General features: G+C 54.0%; 1 protein-coding gene across 1 annotated transcript; it reads left to right on the top strand.

Annotated features, from left to right (window-relative positions):
* The first annotated feature begins 22 nt into the window (after positions 1-22).
* SLC13A2 (solute carrier family 13 member 2) lies at positions 23-24,654 on the top strand. The gene is made up of 12 exons (XM_047081107.1): positions 23-124; positions 15,981-16,109; positions 16,919-17,055; positions 17,168-17,373; positions 18,398-18,578; positions 18,673-18,795; positions 21,032-21,250; positions 21,446-21,534; positions 21,818-21,939; positions 23,035-23,196; positions 23,847-23,984; positions 24,484-24,654. Exons 1-12 carry the CDS (start codon positions 23-25, stop codon positions 24,652-24,654), a joined length of 1,779 nt encoding a protein of 592 aa, XP_046937063.1.
* Positions 24,655-25,681: the final 1,027 nt, after the last annotated feature.

The raw sequence follows: 25,681 nt of genomic DNA, 5'->3' as shown, positions 1-25,681 counted from the left end.
GCAGCCCTCGTGGGTCCCCACCATGGCCACCTGCTGGCAGGGCCTGTGGGCCTATCGCTCCTACCTGATTGTGTTCTTGCTGCCCATTTTCCTGCTGCCTCTGCCCATCCTTGTCCCCACTAAGGTAAGGACTCGGGGCTCTGGGCACAGACAAGCTCCAAAAGGGCGGGGGGAGGGCATTCCGGGCCAGAGCTGGGCATCCTTAGGAGCAGCATAGCTCACTCATCACCCCCTATCCTGTGAGTTGAGACTATGACCTGAGGCTGAGGGTGACGAGAGCAAAGGGGGCTTTTGCTTGGCACTCAGTGTAATAGCCCAATGTTAATTGCTCAGGTGCACTTGAAATCTACCGCCTTGGGAGACAGGAAGCCACTTCCACAAAGTGGGTGCAGGTGGCAGCAGATGGGGTTATCTGCCTCCTGGGTGCTCCCCCAGCCCTGGACTGGGCTCAGTGGGGCGGGAGAGAGGGGTAGAAAGGGAGTAGGAGGAAGCTGGCCTCAGGCAGTTTGTGCCATTAAGGGTGTAAGTAGAAAGAGAAAGAGCTCACCTGGATCCCAAGGGCTAAGTCAGCTGAGGGAGAGGAGTGGGAACTGGACGGACAGGACCCAACCACTGGGCCCGTAGACCCCATACCCTGGATGGCGGGAGAGGTGCCACAGGGTCCTGCTGCCCTCCACCAGGCAGCAGGAGCCATAACTTGGGCTCCCATTTATCGGAGCCCCCACCACATGCCCTGTCCCGTGCACCCAGTGACCCTTCCTCTCATCTTTCCGCGCCCCCCTCCCCGCCGCCGCCGCCCTCCGGCTTCCCTTCCTCTCATCTTAAGAGGTGGGTCTGACTGTCCCATTTTACAGATGGGAAAAGTGAGGTTAAGTCCCTTACCTGCATCCCAAGGCAGATCCTGGTTTCATGGAGCTTGGAGATTATACACTTTGAGGGCCGCCTTGTAAGGAAAGGTACATACAATTATAAATCTGAAATAATGGGGCTTTGGGAAGGGTCAGTTCAGGAGGGCCTTGAAGCTCAAGCTTCATAGCAGGTCACAGAGTTAGAAAGTGGCAGAGCTGGGGGTGTGGTCTAGCTAACTTCTCTCCACCCTGCTGCTTGCCAAAAGGCTCAGACAGAATCCAGCCTCTGGCCCCACCCCACAATCCCAGCACGGCCCATTGAGCTCTTTTCTTTTGTTACGGATAGGGAAATCGGATAGGGAAATCATCGAGGCAGGCTTTTTGTTCATGGTATCCCAAAGGGGTGAAGGACTGGGGATGTAGGGGCCCAGGAGTGGGCCCAGGACACTTGGTAAGTGATAAGGCCTGGCTGACCCTTGAGACAACTCTCATCTCGGGCCAAAGCCGGTGACATCTCTGTGCTGGGGACCCATCAGATGGGTTTTCGGACAGGTTGGGTCAAGTGTGCTAACCGCAGGAGGAAGGACAGACAGGGACCATGATTCCCATTTTGCTCCCCAGGTAAGTACAGCCCAGAAAGACCCAGTAACTTGCCCAACGTCACACAGGGAAGCCTGAGTCAGAACTAGAAACCAGGCCTCCTGGTGGGAGTGCTGTGTGTCAGAGCTCCCGTCTTCCCTGTGCTGCTCCCAGCCCTGCTGCCCGCCTCGGCCTCACAGACTATGTCCTGACTCAGACGAACTGTTCCTGGTCCTATCTATGGGGCCCAGCCCCTCCACTGGGGCCCTGGATACCAGCTCCTCTCAAGGACTTTGCTCCCATAATTATCCTCTCTCTCTCCTGCCTCATCAATGTCTCCCTCTCTGCCTAAGCTCTGCCATTAGCATACAAATAGGCTACACTATCACCTTAAAAACCAAACCCTCCTTGAATCCTACATCCCCCTTCAAAGGCCTGCTTTCTCTGACTCTCACAGCAGAAGGCCTCAAAGCCTGCCTGCACCGCACCTGTCTTTCCTTAAGACAGCTCCAGTCCCAGGGGCACCTGGGTGGCTCAGTTGGTTAAGCGTCTGACGTCCGGCTCAGGTCATGATCTCACGGCCTGTGAGTTCGAGCCCCGCGTTGGGCCCTGTGCTGACAGCTCAAAGCGTGGAGCCTGCTTCAGATTCTGTGTCTCCCTCTCTCTCTGCCCCTAACCCACTCACATTCTGTCTCTCTCAAAAATAAATAAATATTAAAAAAAAATTTTTTTTTATTTTTTTTCAACGTTTATTTATTTTTGGGACAGAGAGAGACAGAGCATGAACGGGGGAGGGGCAGAGAGAGAGGGAGACACAGAATCGGAAACAGGCTCCAGGCTCTGAACCATCAGCCTAGAGCCCGACGCAGGACTCGAACTCACGGACCACGAGATCGTGACCTGAGCTGAAGTCGGACGCTTAACCGACTGAGCCACCCAAGCGCCCCTGAATCTTTTCTTTTAAACAGCATATGCTTTTACACATCCAAAACAGAACCCTGATTGCTCATCTTTTCCAGCTGGCTCTTCCTGCAGCCTTAGTCATCAAGAGTGGTTCGACTTCCTCTTTCGATGCCATTCCTATTTTTTTTTTTTTTAAGGTTTTATTTTTAGCGGGGCACCTGGGTGACTCAGTCGGTTAAGCCGCCAACTTCGGCTCAAGGCATGCTCTCACAGATCATGAGGTCGAGCCCCACGTCGGGCTCCGTGCTGACAGCTCAGAGCCTGGAGCCTGCTTCAGATTCTGTGCCTCCCTCTCTCTCTGCCCCTCCCCACTCACACTCCGTCTCTCAAAAATGAATACACATTAAAAAATTTTTTTAAATTTATTTTTAAGTAATCTCATATCCAACATGGGGCTCGAACGCACAACCCCAAGATCAAGAGTTGCATGCTTTACTGAATGAGCCAGCCAGGTGCCCCTAGAGCCGTCCCTGATTCCTATTTTCCCTTCATTTCCACATGGCACCAGTGGGTCCTGTTGACTCGGTATCCACGAAATTTTTTTTTTTTTTTTGAGAGAGAGAGAGGGGGCACAAGTGAGCAAGGCGCAGAGAGAGAATCCTAGAAGGGGCAGAGAGAGAGAGAGAGAGAGAAAAGAGAGAGAGAGGCGGAGCTCTCTGGAAGTGGGGCTCAAGCTCACCCAGTATGCGACTCAAACCCATGAACCATGAGATCACGACCTGAGCCGAAGTCAGATGCTTAACACTGAGCCACCCTAGTGCCCCTCCGTGAAACATTCTGAATGGAATCACCTGTCACTGCCTCCACGCCAGTCCAGGCCGCCAGATCTCTCCTCTCCCTGTTCCTCCCCAGACCATTCTTTACCCAGCCACTACCCTGTGTGAGCCCTTACACAGGCTTCCTGTCAAACTTGAAACAGAACCCAAACCTCTTAGGGTTTAGAGGGTAGACCCCATGGTCCCCAAAGCGTCATATCCTACCTCTCATTCACTCTTCCCCAGCCTCACCAGCTTTCTCTGGTCTCCTCAAATTGCTCATCTCCCTGCCTGGAATGTTCTTTCCCAGATGAGTGCTTCTCATTCCTTGGGTTTCAACCTAAATCCATGGCCTCAGAAAAAGCCTTCTCCGACTGCCGCCAGGTGTGCTCTATTACGAAACCCCATTGTTTTATTTAAAGGGCTTTCACCATCTGAAATGATACATTTGTTTCTGGTTTATTTATTTATTTAAAGTTTATCCATCTTGAGAGAGAGAGAGCATGAGCAGGGGAGACAGAGAGAGAGAGAGAGAGAGAGAGAGAGAGAAGGAGACAGAGAGAGAATCCCAAGCAGGCTCTGCACTGGCAGGACGGAGCCTGATGCAGGGCTCGAACCCATGAACCACAGAATCGTGACTTGAGCTGAAACCAAGCATCAGACACTTAATCAACTGAGCCACCCAGTCACCCCTGATGTATTTGTTTCTTTTCTATTTATTCTCTGACTCCCTATCCTAGAATGTAGGCTCCGTGAGGGCAGGGACTTTGTCTTTTTTCCTTGCCCAATCCCCAGTAGCTGGCACATAGTAGGTGCTCAACGAATATCTGCCAAATGAAGGCATGAATGTGGGCCAAGAGGACTCTTGAGTCCCTGCCATCTGCAGTGAGCGTCCAAGCTTACCCCTGGCCCCTGAATTGGGAGGGCGGAGCCCCAGACTAGGCTCAGACTGGTGTCTATATTATAAAAGTTGACATTTATGGAGTAGTTCTTACGTGTCCGTCTTTGTGCCAAGCACTTCAAAGCACTAATGCATTTATTTCTCACAAAAACTTCTCAGTTACTGTGAGATTACTGCTATTATCCCATTTTACAGACATATAAATTGAGGCCCAGGGTAGTCAAGTAATTTGTCTAACACCCCAGCTAGAGAAAGGCAAAGTCTAAACTGGAAGCTGGCCTTGGGGTCTCAGCCTGGGACTGTCCAGGGATACAGGGTGGTGGCCTCGTTGTAAGTCACCTCTTAAGCCATCGACCCTCACATCCAGCCAGCCATCGGCCAATCCTTCCACTCTGGTGTAGTCAGGGATGTCTGAGCGCCTGCTCTGTGCTAGGGGTTCCTGAGAAGGAACACAGGGTTCTGTCTCAAGTTGCTATCAGTGTAGAGGAACGTGTGTTCACCCAGAGGTACAGCCAGAAGGCTGAGGAGCTCAGAGGAGGGAGGAGATTCTTCCGAATGAGTCAGGGGAGAATCCAAAGCAGGTGGCGTTTGAGTTGGGCCTTGAAGGCCAAGTGAGATTCCAACAGAGGCATCCGTAGAGGGCAGGCCAGGTGGAGACAACTGCGGGAGCAAAGGTGTGGGGGCTGGAACAGTGGGGTGTGTTCGAGGGGGAGCAACAGAATCCTTGAAATGCTCATCACCCTCTGGTGGGACGAGCAGATGCTCGTTCCAGAGCAAGACAGGTCGAATCCTTCAGTGACTTTTCCAAAAGGCAAAACATGGGTTATTAATGAATCCAGTAGAAACTTCCTAGCCATAAGATCAGCCACCAGTGTGGGGACAGTGGGGCCTGGGGCTTCCTCACTGCTCCCGCAACCTGTAATCAGACAGCAAAGAGGCCCTATCAGTGAGCCAGAAACCTTACGTCCATCCATTCATTCACGCGTTCATTCCCTCATTAGGGAACATGTACTATGTGGCAGGGACTGTTTAGACGGTGGGGGATGGGAAGGCGGGGGGAAGACACACAAAAGCGTCTACAGTCCTTGTTGCAAAAACTGTAACGGACAGGCTGCTCTGGATAGGTGGTCAAGGAAGGCCTCCCGGGGCAATGATATTTACCCTAGGACCTGAATGGCAAGTAACAGGCCAGCCAAACACAGCTCTGGGTGAAGAGCTGTCCAGGCAGGGCACGCGGTGCAAAAGCCCAAGGCCACGGGTGAGCTTGGCAAGGTGGAGGGATAAACAAAGGCCAGTGTGGCATGGGGAACAGAGTGAGGACAAGATGGTATAAACTCACTTAGGGAGGCAGGGGGAGGTCAGCCAACGTCGTCAGCCCTGAAAAGCCAGGAGAAAGGAGTGAAGATTTTTAGGGTCAAAACGCAGGTGCCTGGCCCTGCCCCGGGACCCGATGGGACCATCTGTAAAAACAGTCTCTTAGGGGCACAATGTTTGCCCGGACAGAGCTTAGCTGAAATCCAGATTGTATGTACAGGAAGAACAGAGGGCAGAATTTCTTCATCTGAATCAGCTGCACTCCTAGAATACACGAACAGTACGTTGTGTATATGCATGTGTGAGCTTTAAAATCTGTGGAATTAGGGGCACCTGGGTGGCTCAGTCAGCTGAGTGTCTGACTTCGGCTCAGGTCATGATCTCACGGTTCGTGAGTTCAAGCCCCGCATCGGGCTCTGTGCTGACGGCTCAGAGCCTGGAGCCTTCTTCGGATTCTGTGTCTCCCTCTCTCTCTGCCCTTCCCCCACTCGTACTCTGTCTCTCTCTCTCTCTCTCTCTCTCTCTCTCTCTCTCTCAAAAATAAATAAAATATTAGAAAAAAATTTTTTAATCTGTGTAATTAAAACGCCCTTACTATAAGCTGTTCCTGAATCCCAGAGACAGAGCAGGACTCGGATGATTCACCCTAGGCATGAAGACCGTACAAGGAATTTGGACCTCAGTTCTGGGGCCCACCTCCATCTTCTGAGACTTCCTGGCTCTCGGTCAAGAAGGCAGAGTCCATGGAACAAAACAGGGGTTTGGGAGTCAGACAGATGTGGGTCCAAATTCACTCTGTAGTATGAACGGCTGTTCACCTCACCAGCCCTCTCCCCCTAAGGGGCTGCACTGAAGATAAAACGAAATAACCCGTGTACATAAAGTGCCCGGTACCCAGGGCTCAGTAACGGGTGGTTCTCTGCGTCTGCCCCTTGTCTGAATTCCTAGCCCCTGGAAGACACAACTAGCCCCTGGCACTCTTTCTTTCTTTCTTTCTTTCTTTCTTTCTTTCTTTCTTTCTTTCTTTCTTTCTTTCTTTCTTTCTTCCTCTCTCTATTTATTTTTGAGAGAGAGAGACAGTGTGAGCAGGGGAGGGCAGAGAGAGAGGGAGACACAGAATCCGAAGCAGGCTCCAGGCTCTGAGCTGTCAGCACAGAGCCCGTCGTGGGGCTCGAACCCACAGACTGGGAGATCATGACCTGAGCTGAAGTCGGACACTTAACCGACTGAGCCACCCGGGCGCCCCTAGCCCCAGGCACTTCTTTTCCAGAGATGACTTCTGTTCATGTGAGCTGTTGTCCTCACGAGGGGGCCTCAGTGTTTCCACCTCTGAAGTAGGAGGGAGAGGTGCGGCTGGTCACCCCCACGAGAGCTGTGAGGTGTAATCCCAAATTGTGGCCGCCAGCAGTGCTGGGACTAGTTGGAGACAGGTTTTCTGGTCTCTGAGAGGTCTGGGAGGAGGATTAGAAGGACTCAGCCTCCAAGTCCAGGGGAATCCCTGGGAGAAATCTCCCCGGCTTGGACTTTTTGCCCAAACGACCAAATTATGTCCATGCCTATCAGCACCTGCTTGGTGAAGGTCAAGAGTGGGAAAGCAAGGTAGAACCTTAACCAGGACAGTTTCCAGCAGCAAGGCCTGGGGCTGTGGTGGGGATCAAACCCACGGAGTGTGGGAGTGCTTTGCTCATAGCACTCCTGCCTGCTGTTTTGCTCTTCTGTGGACTCAGGCGGACCTGGCCCCAGCCCAGACTGTGAGGTCAGGACTCTTCCCCCAACAATTTGTCTTCTCTGACACTCAGAGCCCCATTGTTTCCCCTCGGCCTCTTAGAACAGAAGATGATGTAACAAACTCATTCCCATTATGGTGCAGAAATAAACAAAGATCTCCCAAATGAGATCAGGCGAAGGATAGGAAGGGAGTCAGGCACCATCGCTTGCTTTTAGCAGAGCCTCAAAGGTGGACAGGAGGTGGGAATGGTTTAGAGTGGAAAAGGGGAGGCTTCAGGTCCGCCCTGACTGGAGGCTGTTGGCAGGGGAAGCTGGACGGGGGCTGACAGACGCGGAGCGTCCCGTGTGATGGGTTAAGGATGTATATTTGGCTTTCACTGGTTGGTCCTGAGTTGGAAGTGGGGGTAGAGAGTGGGGACAAAGATGAGGGAAGCTGCTGGTCATTGAGCAAATCCAGACTGTTTGGGCCATTGTTGGAGACGTTGTGGTTGGGCTAGCTGGGCTGGTTGCTGCAGAGGTTTCAGGGCATATTTTTATATGTGGAGTGGCCATTGTCCACTTTGTATATTCAGTGTCTCAAAAAGATTAGGCATGTAGCATGGACGGGCCTATTATTCCCGGAAAGAATATCACACGCCCCAGCCCACTCTGCACCTCCTTCCTCAACCCCCTTCAGCCTGTCTCCCCTCCTTGTGGTCCCTGCCATGTATCTAGACACCCAGGACGAGCACCGGAGAGTTTTCTCCGCCCACTTCTTCTGCCCAAGCCACGAACCATCACCCAAACCCTGTCTTCTCCTAATATCTCTGGAGTCCATCCTTTCCCTCTATCTTCACTGCTATGACCTGCTCTGAGTCCCCGCCATCTGCCCACTAGACACGCAGCACGGCCTCTTGGAGCCTCCTGGGACCTCCTGGACTCCCATCCTGTGTCTTCCAATGCATTTGCCGCAATATAGCAGGTGTAAGCTCCCCATGTTACTTATTTTGTTAAAAAATTTTTTATTTATATTTATTTATATTTTTTTGAGAGAGAGGGTGTGCATGCATGAGCAAGGGCAGGGCAGAGAGAGAGGGAGAGAGAATCCCAAAGCTGGGCTCTATCCTGCCACTCTAGGATCATGACCTGAGCTGAAATCAAGAGTCGGACGCTCGACCGACAGCTGCTCAGGTGCCCTGCTCCCTATTTTCATCTTTAGATGATTTATCTGTGTAGTTAGATGGCATACTGACATCGTACAAAATTCAGCAGTACCAAAGAGTGAAATGGAGAGGCCCTCAGCCCACTCTCTGCCCCAGTGCCCTTCCTGAGGGCAGTCTCAGCGGCCAACACGGCATGCATCCTCCAGAGCAGGGACTCCTCATCCTTGGGAATCTGTGGGGAAAATTCAGGACGTCTGTGTACTTGGATAGAAAAAAAAACAAAAAACAAAAAAAACCTGTATTTTATCATCAATAACCTAAAGAAAATTTACCTCTGTCATGAATGTAGATAACAAATCACAGTAGTGTTTGTTTGTTTTTAACATTTATTTATTTAGAGAGAGAGAGAAAGACAGAGTGCAAGCTGGAGAGGGGTAGAGAGAGAGGGAGACACAGAATCCGAAACAGGCTCCAGGCTGTCAGCACAGAGCCCAACTCGGGGCTCGAACTCACCAACAGTGAGATCATGACCCAAGCCGAAGTCGGATGCTCAACCGACTGAGCCACCCAGATGCCCCACAAACCACAATAGTATTAACCATGTCTTTGACTTCGCCACCGGTAGAAATCACAGATATTTTCACATTGCATTACAGCTGTTGCAGGTACCTTGAAATATTGTTTGTTAATCGTGACTTTGCAATTACAGTAGCTGTTAGCCAGTGAAGGTCTTGTTAGCTAAGAAAGAGTAACATATGTCATTATCTAGCCCATCTTTCATATTGCAATCACTGTATTTCAATGCAGTTGGTTTCCTTTGTGATTCTATGTATTTTATTTAACGGATTTAAAAACATTATTCTTTTATTTTTTAAGCTTATGTATTTATTTCTTTTGAGAGAGAGAGTGAGAGCGAGAGAGCACCCATGCAAACAGGAGAGGGGCAGAGAAAGAGGGAGAGAATCCCAAGCAGGCCCCACACTGTCAGCACAGAGCCCGACATGGGGCTCGATCCCATGAACCGTGAGATCCTGAGCTGAAATCAAGAGTCGGACGCTTAACTGACTGAGCCACCCAGGCCCCCCTAAAAACATTATTCTGAGAAGGAGTTAGAAGGCTTCATCAGGCTGCCAAGGAAAACTTGGTACAAAAAATGGGCAAGAATCTCTGAATCAGAGATTTTCCCATGTATATACAAACACTTGTGCACATATTTTTAAAAATCACAAATGCTTGGGGCGCCTGGGTGGCTCAGTCGGTTAAGCATCTGACTTCAGCCCAGGTCATGATCCCACACGTCGTAGGTTCGAGCCCCATGTCGGGCTCTGTGCTGACAGCTCGGAGCCTGGAGCCTGCTTCAAATTCTCTCTCCCTCTCTCTCTCTCTCTCTCTCTCTCTGTCCCTCCCCTGCTTGCACTCTGTCTCTCAGTCTCCCAAGAATAAAGAAATATTTAAAAAAAAATTTTTTTTAATCACAAATGGTAGCATCAGCGTAACCTGACCATGTCACTCTCTCCTCTTAAAACCCTTTAAGGGGCCCACTTTTTACCCCCGTCTTCCAGATAAAGTCCTAGATCTCCCTCAAGGCAGACAAGGCCTTTTCCAAGCATTACACCCCTCCAAGAATGCACTGAAATCTTTTATGCCTCATTCTGTTCCCTCTCTGCTTACTCCCTCACCTCATTGCCCACCTCACCATTTGCCCACCGGCCCACCAAACTCCTATTCATCCCTCAGTACCCGTTCAGTGTCCCCTCTGAGAACCTTCCTGAGCTCAGACAGATGGAGGCTCCGGGAAGGGGGCCCCTTCTCCTCTGGGATCCCACTCTGATCTCTCCTTTGCCATGGTGCTTGGCAGGTGAGCACTAGTGCCTCACCTCCCTCCCCAGACCCGGGAGTGCTCCCTGCCAGCGGCATCCCTACTTACCAGGGGCAGAGGGGCAGTGGGAGTGATCCGCTGTGTGCCAACCCATCCCCCCTCCCTGGGTTAACCTTCAATCAGCAGGAGGAGTCAGTTGTGATACCTCCGAGACTACAGGCACATTCGCTGCTGCCCAACAACCACGGGCTGCTCTATGCCCATGACGGGTAAAGGCCGTGATGCCCTCAGGTCCCACACCTTGCCCACACCCCGGGTCCAGAGTCTGCCCTGGATTATCTGGAAGTCGCATCTCCATTTGTGCCTTGTGCATCCACCTTGGTTCCCCAGAAGCCCAGGAGCACGTTCATCTCCCGACGCCAACCCCACCATCTGCTCACTGTCATCTGTCCTTTATGACATATACCTACGCATTCACATCCTTTATCCTTACGGTTGCCCAGCGAGGTAGGTGTTTCTTTTATTCCCATTTGCAGATAAGGAGATAAATGTGCGTACAGCTGGAAATGATCAATGTTACTTGCAGAAAGAAAGAGAAAGAAAGAAAGAAAAGAAAGAAAGAAAGAAAGAAAGAAAGAAAGAAAGAAAGAAAGAAAGAAAGAAAAGACAAAGGCCGAGAGAGGTTAAGTAACTTGCCCAAGGGCACAGCCATAAAGCTGGGCCTGGACACACAGATTTTCTGACCTCTGACCTGTGTTTCCCATTACAAAAGAAGTGAGCTGCCATTCTTGGGGTTTGGAAGCCCTCTGAGCCTTATCTCTTCTATCCACACCCATCTGTGGCCCCACAGTCCAGCCCACATGGGGGCACTTGGAGTCCCTGAAGGCCAGGGCCGGGCCTGACTCACGTCTGTATCCCTAGTGCCTAATATTCATTCTCCATATAGTGTGTGTGTGTCCCCTCCATATAGGTGCCTGGTGGGGTGGGCAGAAACAGACTCAGGCTTTATACTCCCTAGAGAGTACAGTCTGATGAAAAGGTTGACGTTCATCAAGAAATTCATGAAACAAAGTGTTTCATTACAGACTGTGATGGGTGCTATGCAGGAGGTACAGGGGCCAGGTGTGTGAAAATGGGGATTATAACCGAGCCTGGAACCCTTGGAGGATTCTCTGAAAAAGGAATACTTGAGTTAAGAGCTCAAGAGTAAATAGACATCAACTAGGCAAAGTGGGGAGAGAAGAGAGGAAATTATGTGCAAAGGCCCTGTGGCTGCAGGGAGGATGGAATATTTGAGGAACTGTCAAATGAGTGCCTGATGAAGGGTTTCCCCCTGAGGGGCTCCCGGTAGCAGGGGGTGACACAAGCAGGAAAGGAGGGCTTCACGCCCAGGCCAGCACCAGCCAACGAGCCAAGGGCGAGAGACGCGGAGGTGAAAAGCCTCACTCCCCGTCCTCGGGAGCCCATAGACGGAACTGAGAGAGGAGCAAATCCTCAGCTAAGGAACAGATCTGGGGAACCCCTCCCCTACTGCTCTGCGCAAGGTAGTGACTGAGGCAGGAAAAAGCTCTTGCTGCCAGAAACAAACTCTTCCCTGGTGGTATCTGAGCTCCAGGAGGGCCACCTTGGACAGCAGCACCTGCTGTGACTATGACAAAGGCATGCGCAGCGCCTGGCCTGCCGCAGCCTGGGGAGCTGCCGGTGGCCAGAGCGTCCCAGTCCCACGCCACAGGTGGCCAGCTGAGTTTGGCCAGCCCAGGTTCCTTCCTCACCTCTCAGTGCGCGTGGGGAGAGCCACTGCCCCGTGGAGATGAGAGGAGGAAAAGAGAGAGAACATATGCAGAGCACCCACCCGACCTCCCCACCCTCCGTCAGTTCCTCACTCTGGCTCCCACCGCATTGCTGGGACTAGTAGAGACCCCTGCTCCCGCCCAGAGAGTAATTCCACACAGAGATGGACCTAGAAGTTTGGAAAACTCCCAAGGAGGTTCAGGGAAGCCCCGATAGTTGCTGCTAGATAAATTGTTTGTTCTTTGCCTTAGGGTGGGGATGTAACTGGGTCCCAGGTGTGCAAGAGCACCCGGCTCCGGGGCTGCAAACAGACCAGGTTGGGTGACTCGCTGCTGACAAAATCCAAAGGCAGAGGGACAGGGGCGCCTGGGCGGCTCAACCGGTTAAGCGTCCGACTTGGCCTCAGGTCGTGATCTTGCAGTTCATGAGTTCAAGCCCCGTGTCAGGCTCTGTGCTGACAGCTTGGAGCCTGGAGCCTGCGAAAGAAATTAATTTCAGTGAGGCCACCACCCGGAAGACAGTGGACTAACATCTCAAAGACTGTCTCCAGGTGCTGAAAATACTTCCAGGTTTATATAAGGAGAATGTGGGACAAAGGTCGGTGGGTATGTTCGGGTGGGCAGGGAAGGTCAGGTCAATCACTTTCTTGGAGTTAATCACATGAGGTCTTGCTGGTGTCAGGGCTTTCCTTGTTGCTGGGCGGGGCGGGGCAGGGGGCAGTTTGGGTCCTCATCACGGGATGCTTTGCCACTCAAGTCTTTTGCCTGAGCTAAGAGATACGCTGGAAAGAAGAATTTCATCAGTTAGAAAGTACAGATTGAGGTCAAAATGGAGGAGGCTGAAAACCTCTCTCAGGGATTCTAACCCATGTCTGAGTTAAGAATACCTTTGTGTGTCTAGTAAACACTATGTACTCTTCTCAGAATATTGCTTTAAAATGCGCAAAATAGGGGCGCCTGGGTGGCTCAGTCGGTTAAACATCTGACTCTTGGCTTCAGCTCAGGTCATGGTCTCACGGTTCGTGGGTCCGAGCCCCACCTCCGGCTCTGTGCTGACAGTGCCGAGACTGCTTGGGATTCGCTCTCTCCCTCTCTCTGCCCCTTCCCCACTCGCGTTGTCTGTCTCTCTCAAAATAAACAAATAGAAGCTTTAAGAAATAAAGTGAAATGCACAGAATAAAACGTATAGGATTATAAAGGAAACCAATTACGTTGGAATACGGTAATGAAAACATGAAAAAACATCGCACTTCAGAAATATAGGCGATTATTAATGCATTAAGCTTCTAGCGTTGGTGTAACTACTATAATTTCAAAACCAGTGATGGATACAAACACTCTTTTGAGATAACAGCAACAAGCGATCTGTGCACGTATCCGATGGCTGGCAGCCACGATCGGGCCTGTGACAAAATCACGAATCACCATGGCTTTGCCGCCTACGTTTGGAACTTAGATGTTAGCGCAAAGATGAAATACCTTTCCTTCAAATTCCTTGGGACTCCATGCCCCAGTTAAGAATCCTATGACCCAGGAAGAACAGGTCAGCAAATTATGCCACATCCAGACAAGGCTGCCCACAGGGTAAGATGGAGACACAGGGCCAGGGCCACCAGGGCCACAGAAGGCTTCTGGAGAGAACTTTGAAACCGGTTTGGGGTTTGATCCAGAGACAGATAGACGTATGAGGAGGAGGAGGAGGGGGAGGAGGGGAAGAGATGTAAAGGGTTAGGGGAGCCAGAGACTGAATACGCTGGAGCGTGGTGGGCAGGGCTTCACTATTAACAACTCTCTGCAGTCTCAGAAGAGAAGGAACTTGCCTGGAGCTTGATGACAGGAAGTGGCAGGCCCCCAGGAAGATAGTTCTCTCTCTCTCTCTCTCTCTTTTAATGTTTACTTATTTTTGAGAGAGAGAGAGCGGGGGGAGGGCAGAGAGACAGGGAGAGAGAGAGAATCCCAGGCGGGCTCCGCGCTGTCCGCGTAGACCCCAACACAGGACTCGAACTCATGAACCTTGAGAATGTGACCTGAGCCGAAACCAAGAGTCAGATGCTCAGTTGACTGAGCCACCCAGGCGCCCCTGGAAGATAGTTGTTTGAATTCAGAGCCCCAGATCACCCCATACACCCCACTAGTCACAGTGAACCTGAGGCTGGGGGACACCCTGTGACTGTGAGGGACCGAGCTCAGGGTAGAAGGCAAAAGCTGAGACTCAAGACCCAGATGGCCTGGCTTCTTCACTTGCTAGCGTGTGACGCTGAGACGTTTACTTCGTTTATTTGTGCCTTCGTTTCTTCATCTGTGGAATGGGAACAAGAGTCATTACCTCCCAGAGCAACTAAACTCGACAATCCTCTGAAGCATGGAGGGCGCGGAGCCTGGCACGCAGTAGTCCTGGGGATGCTTCTGCTGTCGTTAGCAGCACTTTCTTCTTGCATCAGCAGTGATCATCTACCCCAGCCCCCTCTTTGTCTCTGGCCAGAGAATTCCCAGGGGACTGGGGGAAGGGGGACACCAGGGTCCAGAGGGGCTGGCCTGCCCTTAGCCCCAGGGGAGGATGAGTAATCCTTGCAAGTGAGAAAGTGCTTGAGGAACAGCAGCTTCAGCAAAACGGGCCTCCTGGGGGGGGGGGGCGGGTCTCTGGGCGAAGGTCAAGGTGGCCCCACCCCTGGGGCCCAAGAGTTCATGTCCAGGGTGAGGAGAGATGGTGGAAATTTCATGATGAGAAAGTGAGCCTGGCATCACCTGGCCCTGCAGCTACGTGCTGTTCCAGTCGAGGGGTGCCTTCTCCCTGGGACACTGGGGAAACGCTCTTGGAATCCTGTAATCTAGATACCTTGCCTGGGTCTTCCCTGCTCTGCTCCGCCCCAGTTCTGTGACCTTGAAGAGCCACTTACCTTCTCAAGTTCCTCTATAACCTGAGACCACCACACCCACCTTAATGGCTGTTTGAGTTTCTTGTAACCACAGGTAGGAAAACACCCAGCTCCTAAGAGTTGCTCAATAAACAGCAGCTTCCTCTTCCCCCTGGCTACCGCCAGGGACCCTTCCCAAACTTAGGGTACTAAGGGCATGAGGTACTAAGGGGTGAGGACGGCCTACACCAGGTGGAGAAAACAAGAGGGCCAGGGACAGCTGAGACAGGTCAGAGAGGAGGGGCCTCCCAGCCCACTGTCCCAGCTCCTTGCTTCTGAACACAGCCCCTTGCCTCCGCCCACAGAGCCAGCTGGTGCCCCCGGGGAGCCTTGGATGTGCACACCTGCTCCCCTGGAGGCTTCCATGTCACTGGGGCCCCAGGACGCCGGGCCGACTGTCTGACTTCCATTTCTGCTCCAGGTCCCCTCCCACGTCTGAGGCCAGCCCCCTCTAGACCTGGGGGCCCTGTCAGAGAAACGAGAGCCTCTGGTACCCAAAGGCTTGCAAAACCGTGTCTCAGGGTTTACCCCTCCCACCAACTCCCTGCACAACTCGGGGATGGGGGAACCTTTCACGTCTTCTATAAATGTGAATGGCACCCCCTGGAAATGTGCGATGCAGTGGTCAGGCCAGGCTTGCTCCCACTATTCCAAAACTTCCCAGTGATTCAGTCTTTCAGAAAAAATTTGCTCTGAAGCCTGCTGGGTTCTGAGCTCCAAGCACCTAGATGCCACAAAATGGAGTCTGTCCTCACGGAGCTCAACTTCTGGGAGAGGGAACAAACATGCATTACCTCGTCATACAAATATATTCTTACAGGCTCTGAAAAAGCCAGGGAAGGCCGAGGTGCCAGGCTGGAGTCTACACTGGCCAGGCCCCGGGTCTTTTCTAGATGAGCCCCATCTCCTCCGGGGGATCCTCACTTTGGCCCACTGCAATGACCTCGGGCTGAGTGGGGCTTGATTCCCAAATCTAGACTCTCCAGTATGGCTGGATCATAATGCCTAGCCTCCTCAAGGTCAAAGACAAGGTGGTGAGTGCCTTGCTTTGTTTTTTATTTCCGTTTTGAAATGGGACTTAGACTCTGTTATCAGTGACTGTGGGTTTCACACGCTCTCACTCCGCTGTTACAAATGGCCTGTTTTCTCTGGGGGCAGGAGGTGACGTGACTCCGGGACACAGGCCTGCCCCTGCAACAGCTCTGCCACCCCTCTCCTGCCCACAGGAAGCCTACTGTGCCTACTCCATCATCCTCATGGCGCTCTTCTGGTGCACCGAGGCTCTGCCCCTGGCTGTCACCGCCCTCTTCCCCATCATCCTGTACCCCATGATGGGCATAATGGATGCCTCCGAGGTAAGCCTCCCCCCTTTCCCAAGAGGAAAGGCTCCTGGTATGGAGGGGGTCTGCTCTAAAACACTGGTGAAGGAAGAAGACTCCTCACAGGCAGCGCACACGGAAGAGGGGTCCTCGCCTCTGCTTGGCAGGTCAGGGAGCACTAAAGGAGGAGTCAGCTAAAAGACGCAGGGGAGCAGGGGGGGGCGTGCGTTCTAGAAGTGCATGGTTGGTGTTGAGAGCTAATTCAAAGCGGACCAGGTGTAGGCCAGGGAGGTGGAAAGGCCTGGTCACCCAGGAAAAGGGGCCTTGGAAGTCAGCTAAAGAACTTGTATTTTCTGGGTTCAGTGAGTCTGAAACACGAGCGTGCGTCAGGATCACCCTCGGGGCTGGTTAAAACAGATTGCTGGGCCCTACCCCCCAGAGTTTCTGATTCAGTGGATCTGGGGCAGGGCCTGAGCATTTCGTTCCTCGCAAGCTCCAGGTTGGTGATGATGCCAGCTTATGGACCACACTTTGAAAACCACTGCCGTAGTTTCCAGAATCAGCACTAAATTCTCTAGCTCCTAGTCAATGGCTTGAAACATGACTGGGATCAGGCTAGATTACCTCGCACTCGTTCCTGAGGGGAGAAAGAAGGAGTTTGGCAGGAAGACAGGAACCTGGTTAATATTAAATGGAAGATGATCCAAAGACCATTTCCATTTGGTTCCGAGAGCCCAGAGACCAACCCCTGTTTGTGGGAATGTCAGTGACTGTAGCTTCTGCCCAGGAGCACAGGGGCACAGGGGGAGACCCCTTCCTGCCTCTCAGCTGTCCCTGCCTGCCAGGTGTGCATCGAGTACTTTAAGGACACCAACATCCTGTTCGTCGGGGGGTTGCTCGTGGCCATCGCTGTGGAGCACTGGAATCTGCACAAACGCATTGCCCTCCGCGTGCTCCTCATCATCGGGGTGCGGCCTGCCCTGTGAGTGCTCACCAACCAGGACTGGGGAACCTGGAGCGGGTGGTGTGCTGGGTATCCAGTCCCCGCAGGGACACTGGAACACCAGCCAGTGTGTCCGTCTGTCTGTCCCTAGGCTGCTGTTGGGCTTCATGTTGGTCACGGCCTTCCTGTCCATGTGGATCAGCAACACAGCCACCACGGCCATGATGGTGCCCATCGCACATGCTGTTCTGGAACAGCTGTACAAGACGCCCACAGGCAAGGATGTAGAGGAGGGCAGCGACAACCCCACCTTTGAGCTCCAGGAACCAAGTCCCCAGAAGGACGTGACCAAGCTTGGTGAGAAGGATGAGGCTCGACCCTGCCCCGCCCCCACCCCCGGCCCTTGGGGAGGGTCTGAGATGATGTCCACGACGGGGGTGGTCATCTTGGAGCCCCCAGGGAGACAAAAGGGAGGCAAGATGTACAGTGACCAACTTGTCCTGGTTTGCCCAAGACTGTCTTAGTTTTAAAACAAAAAGTCCCACGGGGCGCCTGGGTGGCTCAGTCGGTTGAGCGTCCGCCTCTTGATTTCGGCTCAGGTCATGAGCTCAGGGTCATGGGATCTCACACCGAGTCAGGATCCACTGTGCGCGGAGCCTGTTTGGGATTCTCTCTCTTCCTCTCTCTCTACCCCTCCCCTGCTCACACTCTCTCTCTCTCTCAAAATAAATAATAAACATTTTTTAAAAATAAAATCATAAAAAATGTTTTGAAGTCCCATGTTCCGGGACGCCTGGCTGGCTCAGTCGGTTAAGCATACAACTTCGGTTCAGGTCATGATCTCACAGTTCACGGGCTCGAGCCTCGAGTCGGGCTCTGTGCTGGCAGCTCAGAGCCTGGAGCCTGTTTCGGATTCTGTTGTCTGCCTCCCTCTGCCCCTTCCCCCACTCATCCTGTGTCTCTCTCTGTCTCTCAAACATGAATAAACGTAAAAAAAAAAAAAAAAAAGTCCCACGTTCTGAGAATCCCTTCAGTCCTGGGCAAACCAAGATGCTGGGTCACCCTGGGAGGCAGGGAGCCAGAGTCTGGGTGGGCCATCGGGGATCCAGGCTCCGTTCGTCCTGTTTGAATAGTCCTCTTCCATTCTCTGTGTCTCCATCTCCCTCTGTCAAGAGAGAGTGTGGGCCACATGGTGTCTGAGGACCCACCCGGCCTGAGCCTCCCTGCAAACCTGGACGCACCCCTGCCCGCTCCCCTCACCTGGGGGGGGGGGGTCTCAGCTGTCCACTGACAAGGCCCCCGGGGGCTGCGGAACACTCGGCCATGCTCCCCAGAGGTGGCCCTGCGCCCACCCCCCACCGTAGCTCTCCCTCGTTCCCAGATAATGGGCAGGTCCACCCTGTCCCGCCTGCTTCTTCAGAGCTGAAGGCACAGAAGGACAGACAGCGGGTCCGCTTTAGCCAGGGCATGAGCCTGTGTGTGTGCTACTCGGCCAGCATCGGGGGCATCGCCACGCTCACCGGCACCACCCCCAACCTGGTGCTGCAAGGCCAGGTCAACTCGTGAGTGACTGGGGCTGGGGGGCGGGGCACCTGCCCTTCCCCAGGGAGGCCGGTCACCGGGCAGGGTCACGCAGCAGCCCGTATCCCCCTTCAGGCTCTTCCCCGAAAACGGCAACGTGGTGAACTTCGCCTCCTGGTTCGGCTTTGCCTTCCCCACCATGGTCATCTTGCTGCTGCTTGCCTGGCTGTGGCTGCAGGTGCTCTTCCTGGGGTTCAAGTAAGTGGTGGACTGAACGAAAGAAGCCCGGGCGCCCGCCCTTACCCTCTGGGAGCTTCCCGTTGGGTAACCAGGTGGCTGGCCACTGTGACAGAGGATATAACCCCCTCCCAAGGCCTATGTACCTAGCATCCCCATTTGAGGGACTTACTGGATGGAGAGTATGAGCCCATTTAGCAGATGAGCAAACGGAGGCTCGAGGGGCGATATTCAACTAGATTTGTCCGTGCTGACATTGAAAACCAGGTCTCCTGATGCCCAGGCCAGATCCATCCCATAAGGCTCCACAGTCCTTTGGTAAATGCTTGAGTGCACCGTGAACATGGCCACTTACAAAAGCATTTGTTGCTCTCTACTTACATCTGGCCCTGTATTAGGCACGGAGAATGCCAGAGGGCATTAGGCACGGGCCCTGTCCTTGGAGCTCACCATCTACTGGGTGATGGTATGGCAGGGGCCGTGACAGAAGGAAGTCCGGGGGCTGCAGGAGCACGGCCCAGGATAGTGGAGATGCCAGAAGGCCCCCGGAGGACATGCTGACCGAAGCGAGTCATGTAGAACTAGAAGCCAGCCAGGTGGAGAACGGGGTGAAGACATTCCAGGCAGCAGGAACAGCTTGTGCAGAGGTACAGAGGCAAGAAAGACCATGTGTTTGGGAAAACTCTAGTTTTGTTTGGTTGAAACGTAAAGAGCAAAACGGAGTATTAGGAGTTGAAGCTGGAGAAGTAGGCAGGGGAAGATTATGGAGGATCCTGTGTGCCACATAAACAGTTTGGACCTTGCCCTTGAGGCCAAGAGTAGTAAATAGACTTTATTCTTACTTCCAACCCTGGGTTACTGGTAGTGACTAGAAGTCTGAGTTGAAAATCTTGTGAGGCCTTAGGGCACCTGCGTGGCCCAGTCGGTTGAGCGTCCGACTTCAGGTTGGCTCAGGTCATGATCTTGCAGTACCCCGGTTTGAGCTTTCGAGCCCCACATTAGGCTCACTGCTGTCGGCCTGTCAGCACAGAGCCCGCTTCGGAACCTCCGTCCTCCTCTCTCTGCCCCCCAACTTGTGATCTCCCCCAAATAAATAAATATTTTTTAAAAAGAAAAGAAAAGAAAACCTTGTGAATGTGAGACCTTGCTAGAGCTCAGTTGGAATTGAGTCTGGGATTGACTGGTGATGTCTGCTACGAGTACAGGCTAGGAGTAGTGATATGAATGGTATTGTGGTATGAGTTGTTATTTGCCCTTCCTGTCCAGGTGGTGGTGGGGAGGGAGGGAAGTAAGGGGCGGGGGGGACATTGAACGTTTTTTGGGTTTTTTTTTAATGTTTATTTGTTTTTGAGAGAGAGAGAAGCAGAATGCAAGCAGGGGAGGGGCAGAGAGAGAGGGCGACACAGAATCCCAAGCAGGCTCTAGGCTCCGAGTTCTCAGCACAGAGCCCAAGGTGGGGCTCGAACTCACACACCACGAGATCATGACCTGAGCTGAAGTCGAATGCTTAACACCCAGGCTCCCGGCACATTGAAAGTTTTTAAGTATTGCTGCTGTCCTTTGGAAAATTCGCTTGGGCAGGTGCAAGGAGGCTGGGTTGAGGCTGGGCACTGGTACAAGGCGAGGTGCAGTCAAAGAGACCAGCATATGCAAGGCACCACAGGGGATTCAAAGATGTGTGAATTGTGGTCTTTGCCATTGAGGAACGCACAGTCCCTCGGGGAGTTGAGATTTGCCCAAGAGAAAAGTTAGAAATAAACCTGAGTGAAGCAAGGGGCACACAGGAGTGAGTGGCAGCCTCTGTGCCTCTAAGAGTGATGTTGGTGGGGCTCAGGCTGGCAGGAGTTGGATGCCCAGAAGCAGGTAGGAGAGGGAGGGGAGGGTTTCCCGAAAGGCTGTTGGAAGAGGGGAGGGTGATCTGGAGTCAGAAGGAACCGTGGGGTCCAGGCCTCTAGATCCACCTCACTCTGAGCAAAGGACAGCTTAGCACAAGAGAGTTTCTGGAGGGACAGGGAGTCAATGGGGCAGATGGAGAGACCTGTCCCTGGAGCCCCAGCCTTGCCTCTGCTAACTAAGAACCGTGACGCCCTGAGAGTCTTCTACTCTTCTTCCAGAACCTTGGGTGGGTCCAAGGCCTTCATGTGGCAACACTGAGGTGGTCTCAGTAGTATAACACAGGCACTCAGAACCCCTTGCTTCCCCTGTCTGGTGCGGGGCCCTCAAGAACTGCCCTCCCCCCCCCGCCCCCTGCCTGCAGCTTCCTGAAGAACTTTGGCTTTGGCGGACACGAGCGGGAGCAAGAGCAGGCAGCCTTCCACATCATCCAATCAGAACACAAGCTACTGGGCCCCATGACCTTTGCAGAGAAGGCTGTCTCTGTCCTCTTTGTCATCTTGGTGGTGCTATGGTTCACTCGGGAGCCCGGCTTCTTCCTTGGCTGGGGCAACCTGGCTTTTCCCGACAAGGATGGGAAAAGGTGAGCATTCTGGGAGAGACAGGGAATCCTTCTGGGGCTCACCTCCTGGTGCCGACCAGGAGGTAACACGGTGGGGAGGACGTGTCAAGAGGACTTGGCACGTCTGTGGGAGGGGGCTCCTCTCCACCGCCTTTCCACCCGATGACCCTGAGCAGACCTGAGCCACTAAGCCTGCCCTGCTTGCCCTGCCCACAGCATGGCGTCCGATGGGACAGTGGCCATCTTCATTGGCATAATTATGTTCTTGGTGCCCTCCAAGATCCCAGGGCTGACTCAGGATCCAGGTAAGAACCTGGACTGGGGCAGGGAAGGGGCTCTGGGCAGCCTCTGCCTTCTGTCATGAAATGTGCCTTCAACCACACTTGACAGGAGTGGTAAAAGCCCAGAGAAGCGGGGATGAGTTGCCAAGGGAGCAGGAGCTCAGGGGCAAAGTAAGGATGTTGCCGAACTGAGGGTCCCTCTCCCACGTGCATCAAACTCAGATAGGGGCCCAGAGAGAGACCCAAGTGGAGGGGAGGGAAAACCTGTTGGCCCTTGGTGACCCATCCTCCTCTGCCTGGGAAATAGACAAACCAGGGAGGCTGAAGGCCCCTCCTGCCCTCCTCAACTGGAAGACAGTGAATGAGAAGATGCCCTGGAATATCGTCTTCCTTCTGGGTGGTGGCTTTGCCCTGGCCAAGGGCAGTGAGGTGAGAAACCCCTGCCCTCCCCCCAGACTGTTTGAGGGAGACCCTGGCACAGGGAAAGAGGTGCCCTGCTTCTATCCCACACGGGGGAGACCTGATCCCCACTAAGGAGCCTCCTCGTGGGTAGAGTCTTTGCAGCAGCTGGAGCGACAGGTCAGAGCCCCGGCTAAGAGAGGGGGCGGACACACAAGCCACAGGCACCTCTCCCTGTTCGGGTTCTCAAAGCCAAAGGGAAGGCAGCCTTCTCTGCAAGGCAGGGACTGTTCTCAGCAACCACCAGACAGAGAATGCAATAGCTTTAGCACCAGGGAGTAGCGAGCATTGGGTGGACACAGTTGACCCACTGGGGCCACCAGGGGGCGCCATGATCACACCCAGCCAGGCTTTGGGGATCAGGCCCTCATTCATTCCCCAGAGCCTCCATCCAAGAGGGAAATCCCTGAACCTGCGCCCCTGGGCCTCAGTGTTCTGGCTAAGCTCGTTCAGTGCGCAGACAGGAGGCAGCTTCCCCGGGTCGGAGAGTGGTGCCAGGGACTCCTGGATCTCAGGTTGTTAGTTCAAGGGGCCAAGCACTGTGCTGGGGGCTGGGTGGGCAGCATTGTAGGAGATAAAGTCCCAGCTCCCTGGGACTCACAGTCTGGTATTACAGATGTGGACAGGGAAAGACCTTGGAGCCCTTATGACTGTGTGGACTGTCCCCATTCTTCTGTCAGCCTCTTGCCCAGCCTTTGTAGCAAGGGCCCTTCCCCCTTCTCTCTCCTGCCAACCTGCTGGGCTGGAGGAGGCGGGGAGAGGGCTGAAGATGGCCGGGGAGCTCCTAAGAGAGGTTGGGAGAGCGGGAGTAAGTGGAGTTAAAGGTCTTTCCTCCCACCAGGCCCCCGGTTTCCCAAGAAGGAAACCCTCTTGGCCCCCTCTTCCTAGCTTCTCATCTGACCCTGCTCCCTACATCCAAATGTTCTTCAAAATCACTTCGAGGGCACCTCCTGGTTCTGCCCGGGTTTTACCTTCCTTCCCAAGCTGCCCTGACTCTGAAGACTCTAGAGAGGTCTCTCTAGAGAACCTCAACCTCTCACACAGAGAACCTGTCCTCTGCCACAGAAATCAGGACTGTCCGAGTGGCTGGGGGACAAGCTGACCCCGCTACAGAATGTGCCACCTCCCGCCATTGCCTTCATCCTCTGCCTGCTGATTGCCACCTTCACTGAGTGCACCAGCAACGTGGCCACCACCACACTTTTCCTGCCCATTCTGGCCTCCATGGTGAGCTGGTCCTGCAGACACACTTCCTCCAGGCAGCCCTCCTGCCCACCCCACCCCACCCCACCCAGGGGCCCCACCTGCGGGTTGGAGTGACCTGTCTGCACCTCGGCTCATTTCCGGGAGAAGACCCCTGAGCTGCCGCCCTTCCCCAGACTTTTCAGCTACCTCGGGCCACAAGGCCCTCTGGCCCCTGACTCACTCCATCCCTGGTGACGTTACCCCTTGAGTATCCTGATGGGCCTCACTGGTGGCCTCGCCCACCTCCCGGGCCCAGCCCCTGTTCTGGTCAGTCCTGAGGTGACAGGTTGAAATTACTCCCTGGAGCGTCCCCAGCCCCTTCCTCCCGTGGCGCGTTCCCGCAGCCTTTGATGACACCCCAGAGCCCCTTTGAGATCCGTTTTATGGGCCCCTCCCCTCACCACGCCCCGCTGGGCAGGGCCGCACACTCATCCCCTCCAGAGAGGTCAAGGGGCCCTTCCCAGGTCACCAGTGCCTTCTGGCAGAAGTGGTGGGGTTCATGGCCAGAGTCTGTGTTGTTGGGGGGCGGGGAAGGTTGTCCCCCAGAGAGAGGAAGGGGGAGAATTGGGGGCCACGTCTTCCTCTCTGGGATGAGGACCGGGATCAGTTCTGCCCACTGTCTCCCCGTCCAGGCCCAGGCCATCTGCCTCCACCCTCTCTATGTCATGCTCCCCTGCACGCTGTCTGCCTCCCTGGCCTTCATGCTGCCTGTGGCCACCCCACCCAACGCCATCGTCTTCTCTTTCGGAGGCCTCAAAGTGTCTGATATGGTGAGTAGCAGTGGGACCTGAGTGCTTCAGTGCTCCTTTCTGCTCTGTCCTCCCTTCCTGGTGGACCACAAAGAAGCCTAAAGCCACTGAGATTCTCAGCGTTAAGAGCAAAGCCTGTGCAGGCTGGGGGACAGCAGGAGGGTTGTGCCAGGATCCCCAGCTGGAGCATCTTCAGACCCTGCCAACCACGCGAGAGGGAGAGGAGGGGGTGAGGAATTTAGGGAAGGCTCCCAGGTGCTAGGGCACCTGTACCTGGGGAGAAGGACTCGAACGAAGCCCAAGGCCCTGAACGCTCAGGAAGGGCTTCCTTTTCCCTTCTTAGCACCGGGACTAAAGCAAGAGGGAGGGGGCGCTGCCTGGTGCTGCGGGTCAGACCCACGGGCAGACTTCCGGGGAGAGTGTTGCTGGTAAGAGAGCTCTTGAGCACCCGTGAACACCAAGGGCTGGGTACTGGCCCGGCTCAGCAACGGGTCGCTCAGACTGGCTCTCCTCGCACCAGGCCCGAACGGGATTCCTGCTCAACATCATCGGAGTGCTGGTCATCACGCTGGCCATCAACAGCTGGAGCTTCCCCATCTTCAGCCTGTACACCTTCCCCTCCTGGGCCTACTCCAACACCACAGCCAACTGCATGGTCAACCAGGCAAACACCACAACAGCTCGCCCCTAGACCAGGGTATCACCTGGCCAAGACCAGGAAGACCCACCTGTTCTCATTCCTCTGAGCCAGGACGGGACACCCGGGCTCCAGGCCAAGCCCTGAGAGAAAGGCACATATATACAGAACCTCGCGTGTGTCTGTAAGGAAGGGATGGGAGTGCTCCGCCCTGTGTACCTGAGGATAATGTGTATATATATATATGGATGGATGTGAGTGTGTATGTGAGGATGGTGTGTCACGTGAGGATGCCTGAGAGGGGGTTTCTTGTGTGTGCACACGATCCTCGGTGTGTATGTTTCGCAGTGTGCGCACGTGTGAGCTCACAGACCATGCGACCTGCCCTCTCTAGCACTCCGGGTCCTTGTCTCCCCTGCTGGGTGGGTGCCCAGACTTTGCACTGTATTTATTGAAACTTGGGGGTCGGGGCAGCCTGGGGAGCGGCAGCTACCAGCAGTTGCCATGGCAACAGCCTCTGGGACCAGCCCGGCCACTGAGGTCTCCCCAGCGTCTCAGGTTTGGGGGGAGGGTTGGAATATTAGCCCCATTAAAGTCTTTTTCAGTAGAATCCGGGCTGGTTCTTCATGACACTTTCCAGGGCTGGTCCACAGCATGGTTCAAGCCTCAGGTTGAGGAGTACGTGCGGTGGGAGGGGACTTGGCCCCCGTCCTGTATGGTGGCCCCCTCGGCACCCCTCCCACTCGAGGAAGAAGGTAATGGCCAGGAACCCCTGCCAAGGCCGATTGGAGTGGGCGCAGCCACCCAGGAAAGCAGCACTGACATCACCAGCCCCGGCTAATTGGGAGCGGCCAGTCCCTGCGTGTCTTTGGGGAAACCAGCCTCCCCGTTCCCAGAGCACTCCCTGGGCATTTACATAAAACTGTCTGCCTCTGCCAATTCCTCACCGACCCTTCCTCCAGCTTGAAAAACCAGTCCCACCAGACTAGGGAAGGCAGACTGACCCATGCTAGGTGTCCAGAAAGAGGGACCCTCACCCAGAAAGGCAGCCTGCAGCAAGAAGGACGAAAGTGAGACTCAC

This window comes from Lynx rufus, unplaced genomic scaffold (assembly GCF_022079265.1).
Source record: "Lynx rufus isolate CCGP_SWC_20201006 ecotype Redwood Valley unplaced genomic scaffold, mLynRuf1.p SCAF_18, whole genome shotgun sequence".
NCBI lineage: Eukaryota > Metazoa > Chordata > Mammalia > Carnivora > Felidae > Lynx > Lynx rufus.
Note: the sequence above shows the minus strand (reverse complement) of the source record. Positions and strands in the feature narration are given on the sequence as shown.